General features: G+C 39.7%; 1 protein-coding gene across 1 annotated transcript; it reads right to left on the reverse strand.

Annotated features, from left to right (window-relative positions):
- Nucleotides 1–8,591: 8,591 nt before the first annotated feature.
- On the reverse strand, nt 8,592–9,551 carry LOC308648782 (olfactory receptor 14A16-like; the record flags this gene model as incomplete). The annotated part of the gene is made up of 1 exon (XM_081293792.1): nt 8,592–9,551. One exon carries the CDS (start codon nt 9,549–9,551, stop codon nt 8,592–8,594), a length of 960 nt encoding a protein of 319 aa, XP_081149918.1.
- Nucleotides 9,552–9,773: the final 222 nt, after the last annotated feature.

The raw sequence follows: 9,773 nt of genomic DNA on the forward strand, positions 1-9,773 counted from the left end.
AGTATTTTCAAATACAAATCTCCTTTTCCACTGGACTCACTGCATCCCTTAAGTTTTGGTATGTTCTGCTTTTATTTTCATTTTTATAAATAAATTTTCTGATACCAATGGCAATTTCTTTCTTAACTGCCTATTTTTTCATGAGAAATGTTAATTTACATGTTTGTGTATTTACCATTTTTATTCTATATTTTTCATGCAGTTGCAACCCACTGAGTACTTCAAGTGTATCCCTTTCCTATCACTGGTGGAGTGATGTATATAGTAGGTCTATTGGTCCAGGTGATATGTAGTGATGTTTTAGTTTTCTGTTTTCTTATCTGTTCTCTATTGTAGCTACTAGTTAAATACAGTTGTGTATTGTAGTATATAAATAATAGCTCAGAGCTGTCTCTTCCTTTCTTTTTTGCTATTTTTTTCTAAAATTATTATGAAGCTCTGATATCTGGTGAATATGTGCTCATGATTGTTAATCCCAGTTGTGCATAATCTTTTATCATTATGTAATGGCCATTGTATTTTTAAAAGCTTTTTTACTTTGAATTAATTTGCATTCTAATATTGTTATAGCATGCTCATTTCTTTCAGTTGCTGTTCATATGGAATGCATTTCTTCATCCTTTGGATTTTAGCCTATGTTTGTACTAAAATCTGAGTCAATACTCTAGGAGACAGAACAATGTTGTATGATTTTTTAAAATACAATTTGCTCACCAGATGTGGTGACACTCACCTGTAATTTCAGCTGCTCAGGAGACAGAGGCAGGAGGATCTAGGGTTCAAAGCCAGATTCCGCAAAAGTGAGGCACTAAGAAACTCATTGTGACTCTGTCTCTAAATCAAATACAAAATAGGGCTGGGGATGTGGCTCAGTGGTTGAGTGCCCCTTAGTTCAATCCCTGGTACCAAAAAAAAAAAATCCAATTTGCTGATATGTGCATTTTGATTAGAAAATCGAATCCATTTACATTTAATGATGTTAGTGATTGAGGACTTCTTCTTGTCACTTGTTGTTTTCTATGTGTCTTGGAGCTTGTTTCATTCTTATTCATTTCTTTATTGATATCCTTTGTGTTTGATTATTTTTTTCTAGTGAGGTTTTGATTCACTTTTCATTTGTATTAATGCGATACAAATACATGTTTTGTGTTAGTGTATGCATGTCTGGTAAATTTGGAAATGACATCTATCAACCTAAGTTTATCTTGGTTCATAACACTTTGCTTTAAAAAAATACCAAATTTAATCATGCACAAAATTTCTACTTTCTTAGATTTGAACTTACACACTACATTATTGATGTCACACATTGTGTATTAATATGTTGTCTATCAAATAATAAACCTAAAATAATTTGGATTTTTTTCTTCTAAACAATAAAGTTAAATGTGAAAAAAATGAAAAAAAATTAATAGCTTTTATATTTTCTTTTACCAGAGAACTTTATTTTTATATGACTACATATCACTTTCTAATGTTATTTTTACTTTAATTTAACCTTTTCATATATAGTGCTAATTAACTTGCTTAGTTTTTATTGTTTTGGAATATCATTATTTCTCTTATTTTAAAGGGTAGTTTTGTTATATATAAAATACTCAACTGATAGTTTTTCTTTTCCAATGCTAAATATATCAAACTACTGTTCCATAGCATGCAAAGTTTCTACTGAGAGACTGACCAGTAGTATTCTTGAGGATTAGTTTGATGTGATGCCTTTCAATATTCTCTTTGCCTTTGATTTAGAAACTTTGAGAGTTATAACTCTTGGTCTTCATCTCTTTGGATTTATCTTATTTGAAGTACACCAAGTGTATTGTATTTGCAGATATATTTGCATATATATTTATTTAAGTATGTAAAATTTTTTTATGTTTTTACAAAAGGTCTTACAATTTTTCTCTACAAGCTGATATCATCCTTACATAAGTGTTTAAGAATATTTACTTTTTTTCATTTTCTTTCCTTTTTGTTAGGCTTGATAATTTCAATTTTATCTGTCTTCCAGTTTCTTGATTCTTCTTTTTGTGTGTATGAGTTTGATATTGAACATTTAAGTACATTTTTCAATTCATTTCTAACTTTTGTCTTCAGAATTTTTCTGCTTTCTTTACAATTTCTATATTTTTGTTGGTATTCTCATTTTTTAAAGGTACAATTTTTCTATTTTGCTTTCATTCCCAGTATTTTCATTTAGCTTTTTGAATGTATTTAAAACAATGGATATTAAGTCTTTGTCTAGTAAATCTGCAGTTGGTGTCTTTAGATTAGTATTTGTAGATTTACATTTTTCTTTTAATGAGACACATTGGCCTGTTTCTTTGTGTGTCTTGTGATCTTTTATTGGAGGAGGCTTTTTATAAGACATCAACCATCTTCTGTCTTTGAAGAATATCTATTTATGTGCTAGAACCATCTTTTTGATCTGAAGGCTCACTGAGGGCATTTTTTTTCTCAGCCTATATCTTCCCTTCCCTGTGCATGTATCTCCCCACAATCCTCCCAAGTTCTTGGAAGTTTTATATGTCTTCACTTTCCTGAGATTATTATTTTTTCTTCTTCTTAGTAACTTAGTTCCTTGGCCTAAAATCTCTTGCCCCCACATATCTGCAGGTCTCTCTCCTTTGATCTTTCATTCCCATTGTGCCTGCCACAGAAATTGGCAGTTTCCCACTTTGGGAGCCAACTTTGCTGCTATTGCTCTTTGAAATCTAAGTCAAGTGATACAAAAATAACTCTTATGATGTCCCACAGATAAGACAGAATGCATCAAATTATGTTCTTTTCCCTCCATCCCAAGGGAGGAAACTGAGAATAGAACTACTTCCTCTTGTTTATATCATGATGTACAAGTGTGATAAAGAAGAGGAGGAGGAGGAGCAGGAGGAGGAGGAGGAGGAGGAGGAGGAGGAGAAATAATGACTCTACAAATTTCTCTACTGGATGTTTTTGTTGATTGGACATCCAGAAGGTTCATATGGGTCATTGAAGCGTGTCCATAGTTCTTAAAAGGCTATTTTAGCCAATCTATAGATTTTCAATATTTCCATGGGGATTGATGGTTTGTTACTGCCTACCTCACAATCTTGCTGACTTTCTATAATTTTGGCTAAAGGAGAGTTTTCCTGGTGTTTGTGTAGCCAGAAGAGAATACCTAATTTTGCGTAATGTCTAAAGAAAAAAGAATACTTGTCTGACCATTTTGATGGCTGGTGAGTGCAAACATCATGGTACTGTTACCACTGTTTACCGGTGACAAGTCCTTGCTTCCCTGATGCTGAAGTATAACACCAGAGAAGCACACCGAGGCAAGTGGAGAGTGGACAGTGGAAGCTTTATTAAAGGACAGCAGAGAAGACTTCTCCCAGGAGGAAGAAGGGGACCCGAAAGGCAGAATCCATGGAAGGACGAGGAATTCCTTTTTTTATAGCTAAGGTCTTTTAGTCTTCCCACATTCCTGTCCTTTGTTTCCCTTTATCATGCAGTGATAGAATGTAGGTGGGAAGGCCAAAAGGTGGGAGATAGGTGGGCAGAAGATAGGTGGGCTGGAGGAGCAACCTGGGCAGGAAGGCCTGGGGTGGTTTGATTAGCACCTCCCTGTTTACTGAGAGCCGCTTCATTAACAGTTCCTTAGGATGTGTTCTGGGCTTTGGGGACATTAACGTTTCAATTTCCCCAAGAGCCGCTCTGGTTTCCTGGACTCCATTCTCAATAATGGTCTCCATTTTATTTATCTTACTCCATATTAGGCTGATTTACCTAACTACACTAACTACCTGACATTAAATCTGGCTTCAGTACCACCATTGAATATGGTAAAACAATGGAGAATTGAAAAGAGAACTGGCCATGTCAAGAAGGGGCACCATGTGAGCCAGGAGGCATGAGGACAGGGAGGAAGTCCATTGTCACCCTTTTCAACAACCTGGTCTGAAAGGAACAGATCTGGTCCTATCAGAGCCCCACTAGTCTCTCAATGGAGCTGCTCCCGTGTGGAATCATTCAAGGCCTCACCACCTTGAAAGATCAGGCGGGGTGGGCAGCGACCAAAGGAGGCAGATTTAAAAACACTGCCAAAGGAGGCTTTAATGAGACATTTGATTTTTTCATATTTATAATATATTTATTTCATTCTTTGAAAATATAAACATAAGTGTCAAGTGGAATATATAGTTAATGACTGGGCTATATGTGAAAATAGAGCCCTGATCACTCGTGCACAGGAAGCCAGCCTGCTGAAGACCAGTCCTGTAATGTGCGCCACCCCCTGTAGGGGCGTGGGCACCCAGCACAGGGACTCACCTTCCCCTGCCGCTGGGAAGTGAGCACTCACAGGAGTGCTCCAGGGGGTTCCTATTTTTCTTTAGTTTTTATTTTCTGCTCAGGAAGATTATATGGGATGACATTAGTTAAAATCACAGAGCACCCAGAGTAGAATCTGCATAAATCTATTGAGTGTGATGGTGGCTTCAGCTGCAGTGTCTGCACAGCAGTAGGTTCCCAGTAAATGTCAGTTGAGGGGTGATCTACAGCATTTGCTGAGGGCCCCTTCCTGGAACATGCATTATTGATACAGCTTTGCAGAGACACTGTGCTTGCTTGTTTCTAAACACTGGGGCATGAGCTTGTCACTTGATCCTGTGGGTAAAATGAGAGGCCAAAAATAAGTGGTGACACTTATAAAATCAAGTAACCTGTGCAATCTCAAGTCACTGCTTAGAAACTTGCTTAGTGGAGATTTAGACATCAAGAAAGTCTAGGCCAATGCCAAGTGCTTGCGCCCCCTTGTGTTCACCGTCAGGGTGTGCGCTTTCCGGTGGGGAAGGGCAGCTCCTCACTCCTGTCAGTAGATTACAAGGGCCTTGGTTGATGCAGGTTTGAGAATATTCAAGGATAGGTCTTCTGCTTTTCTTCAAATTTTCTAGGTAAACAAATTCTAAATCAGTTGAATTGAGGATACACATGCCCATCGTCATTTATATGATCAACATATTTGCTGCAATCTTTACATCCTAGGCATTGTGTAGGTAGGGAAATTATAACATGCATTAATATTAAAAAAAATGATTTCTGAAAAGTAAAATAAAATTCCAGCTACTTAAGAGAGAAATTTATAATATGGAAAAAAATATAAACATTAAAAAATTTTAAAAAATCAAGATTTCATTATTGTATCTAACGGTTCATGAGTGAACTTCACATGAACATTATAGTCTACATCAAAATCAGTATTTAGCTGCAAGCAAATTCAAAGTTTCACATAGGTGTCATGGAATGGATTTTTTGAGAAGGAATTAGTATTATAAATGCAATTTATTATAGGTTATTTGGCAGAAAATTTTCAGATATTTAGAAACAGGAGATAGAAAGAGATGTCTTGGACCACGCAGCATGAGGCCAGCTTCTGGCCAGGATGGATCACACTTGTGGTGCCAATGGGTGCCCACTTGCAGCTGACATTGTGGAGGAAATGGTTAGTAAGGAGGAAGCATATTTTCCTCAATTTTAGTGGGGAGCAGGCTAAAGCTCAACTTTAGTTCTTTCATTATATTCCTTAAAATTTCTGAAGTCTAAATTGATCAAAAGTTTATTTTATATGTAATTCACAGTTTTATCCTTGTAAAATATTGAAGTAGATGCTTTATATTAAATTTATCATCCTAAACTTAAGCAATTCAAACAGGATGCTGTACTTATGATCCACATGTTCTATGTTATTAAAGAAGTGTAACACAAATTTAAAGTGTAATGCTATGTCATGAATAAACATATTGGACACATTAATATAATTAATATATTAATTTCCACTTAATTACCTAAATTACTTAGTTTCTCTTATTTGCTATAAAATGCATTGTCATTTGATACATTTTATATGTACACTGTGCGTCTTTGTAGGGAATTTCACAAGTGTGCATATTTATTGTTGGCTTCCAAAATGCAATAAATGTATGTCTCAAAGTAATGATAGGATTTTGATAGGCTTTCCATATTGAAAGACTGAACTATGACCTCAAGTAAGTTTCATCTGGAAAACCTTTCTAGGTTAAAAGGGTTTTCAGACTCTACAGATCACCAGCTCACCCCTATGCACAACACTGGTAAGATGTGCTGACTGAATAACCTGGGATCCGTGCTGCCCCTTGGTGAGTGACCAGGTGCCCAGGGACAGGGATCAAAGGGACAGGGATCATAGGGTCACGGTGCATGGAGACAGGAAGGCGTCAGCCCTGCAAACCCTGGGACCGAGGCTGCAGTGAATCAGAACTGACCTGAGCACCGAGCCTTAGAACAACCTGTGGCATCTCCAGAGAGACAAAGTGAGGAGGCAGCAGGAGGGAAAGAAAATGGACACTAGGGTCCTCATTGGCTTCCATGTGACACGGAGTGAGCAAAGCATCGAGTGCTGAAGACACACAAGGAGAGATGTTAGTTTGTGTTAACTCATGCTATATTCAGCTGCATTGAATATGATTCCATGATGAACATGAGCATCTGTACACATGATAATGAACCAACATCTGAGGTGCAATGTGAAGCCTGAAATGAGTCCAGTAATGGCCAAACCACGCCTGCACTGACCTACTACAGATCTAAAGACGATGAAGTTCTCCATCTATATTTAACTTTCTTTCTGCACCAGGGATACGAGTGAGTGACTGATATAGTGGTTAAAAGATAGCAGACAGCACTGCCCCAAGCCAGAGTAAACAATTGTATGCTATTTTGTAAAGTTGAAATAATTTATTTTTAGTTGATATGTAAAAATGTAAAATTAGACATATTACTGAGATCTCCAGCTATACTCAAGGGGCCACAATGACAGCATTACATCTTTTTTGAAATTAATTAATTTATTTTAGTTATCAACAGGCCTTTATTTTATTTATTTCTTTATTTGTATGTGGAGCTGAGAGTCAAACCCAGTGCCTAAAACATGCCAGGCAAGCACTCTGCCACTGAGCCCCAGCCCCAGCATTACATCTTTTTATGGCTGAATTGCATTTAGTTTTAAAATGTACCACTTCTTTTATCCTTTCATCATTTTTTTTGTACTCAGAATGGAACCTAGATATGCTCTAAAACTGAGCTATATCTCCATTCCCACATTTTTATTTTTCATCTGAGGCAAGGTTTTCTTAAATCTCCCAGGTTGCCTTGAAATTTCTATCCTCCTGCCTCAGCCTCCCAGGTTGTTTGGATCATGGGATGAACCTCCTGGCCTGATCCATTACTCAGGGGTTTGGTGGACACTCTGGCATCCATTTCTAGCATGCTCTGATGGACTGCAGTCCCGCAGCCCTCTGACTCACTCCTCACACTGACGCCATTGCGTTTGCCTGTGTCCTCAGTGGTGCTCTGCTGCAGCATGCAGTAATTGTATTTAAAAATCATTTGAGGCTAAGATAATAAAAGTAGAGAGACAATATGATCTCTGAAGATAATAAAAGACAGTAGGTGGCATTCTTCAATCTTCCCTTGTTCTTCCATGATCTCTAATTAAGGTATCTTTTCATGAAGTTGTCTGTTGCTGTATATTGTAATTTTTCTAAAGTCATGAGGCAGAAAATTATAAAGAACAGAAAAAATCTCTCTCTCTCTCTCTCTCTCTCTCTCTCTCTCTCTCTCTCTCTCTCTCCATGTAGAATCTGGGAAATCAATCTGGGAAATCACTGAGCTACCGAGCTTGGTTAGCAGTACCCATTATTCCCTGGAGGTATAATGGACAGATACAAAAAATCAGTGATAAAAACAAGATACTAATAAGCCACATATTTAACAGTTTCATTCCAGGGAGTTTCATGTAGTAGTCAATGGGATAAAGAAGTAAATGTATTTTCAAAATGTTAAGAAAAGTGAATTGTTTTAATATAGCTATTATTTTTGCACAAAACATTTTTATTAAAACATTTTTAACAGCACAAAATCTTGCACTACTGTGACCAGGGGGAATGGTCGGTGCAAACACCCCTGTAGTGGTGGAAAAGCTGTCTGTGTGTGAAGAACAGGTCCACCAGTCACAGCTACCCTCTACTCTATACTCCATGGTATTTAAGGATATGCTCTTCGGCTGAGGAGTATTTTATTCATTCGGTGATGTTTTGCATCTAAAGGTTCTAGAAATGACTCAGGAAAGAATTGCTGCCAGGCAAGGATACAGTGCAACTCATGAAGAGGGTTCTGCAGCCGAAAGAGGTCAGACCTCCTGCCCATCCACCAGAAGACTTTGAGGTCACCCAGGGCACGTTTCCTCTTTGGCTTTCAATCAGTGACACCAGAGAGTCCACAGCCTTAGTTGAGTAAGACATTTAAACAACTAACTTGAAAATATCTGAACCCAAGATATATGATTTCATCCAAGAAGCGGAAGACAAGAGAGCATGATGGGAAGAGGGGCAGACCCCCAGTACCCCCTTGGCAGTTATCCTGGACTGCAGTGTGCCAGACCAGGCCCCCCTTCAGTGATAACCTGTCAGTGTCTTTCACTCCAGTTGGATCACGATCAGCACCAAGGTTGCAGGAACCCTGAGACAAGAACAGGCCAGCTTAGAGCAGCCCGGGACATGCACAAACATGGAGAGGAATCTGCTCTATCCGTGGAGGAACAGGAGGATGTGCTGCTTTGTCAGGAGCTTCCCGGTGACCAGCTTCTCCAATCCTGCCTTCATGGCCTTGTTCCTCAGGCTGTAGATGACGGGGTTGAGGGATGGGGGCAGCACAACATAGACCACAGAGAGCACCAGGTGAGTGGAGGAGGAGGACCCTAGGAGAGGCTTCAGGTAAGCAGTGAAGGCAGTGGAGAGGAGAAGCACTACCACTGCCAGGTGGGGGAGGCAGGTGGAGTAGGCTTTGGCCCTCCCTGCTGTGGACGGGATCCGCCTGACGGTGGAGAAGATGAAGACGTAGGAGACGACGATGCAGGCAAAGCAGCCAGTGTCCAGGATGGCACTTATGAAGATGAGCACGACTTCTGCAGTCACGTTCTGGGAGCAAGAAATAGCCAACAGCTGCGGAATGTCACAGAAGAACTGCTGAAGTTGACGGTTTCCACAGTAAGAAAAGGAAAAGGTGCTCACAGTGTGCATGGCACATACAAAGCCACTGCTGAGCCAGGACAGAGTGGCCATCTGCACACAGGTGTCCCTGCTCATGATGGCTTCATAGTGCAGGGGATGGCAGATGGCAGCATAGCGGTCCATGGACATCACTGTGAGGAGACTCAGCTCTGCAAATGCAGAGAAAGGAACCAGGAAGACCTGGGCCACACAGCCGAGAAAAGAGATGGAGTGGCAGCAGGTGACAGAGTTGGTGACAGCTTGGGGCACCACAGCAGAAATGAGGCAGATATCAGAGAGGGACAGATTCCTCAGGAAGAAGTACATGGGTGTGTGGAGGCCCGGGTCCAGGGAGGTGATGGTGATGGTGAGGCCATTCCCCACCAGGGCAGCCAGGTAGGCTGCAGCGAGAGCCCCAGCTTGTAGGAGCTGAAGGCTGCACCGGCCAGGGAAACCCAGGAGAAGGAAGCCCGTGAGCCCTGACGTTCTGTTCATTCTTGATGAAATGTTCTGCAATAAAAAGGGCAAGTTGGGTGGAAAGATCAGGCTTGATATTTGTTCCTATTTAATTGTGTGTGTGTGTGTGTTTGTGTGTATGTGTGTGTGTGTGTGTGTGTGTGTGTGTGTGTGTGAGAGAGAGAGAGAGAGAGAGAGAGAGAGAGAGAGAGAGAGAGAGAGAGAGAGAGATATCTTGGCAGGAAAGGGGATTCAATGTTG

Source organism: Spermophilus citellus, assembly GCF_964194105.1.
Source record: "Spermophilus citellus genome assembly, chromosome: 1".
In the NCBI taxonomy this organism is placed as follows: domain Eukaryota; kingdom Metazoa; phylum Chordata; class Mammalia; order Rodentia; family Sciuridae; genus Spermophilus; species Spermophilus citellus.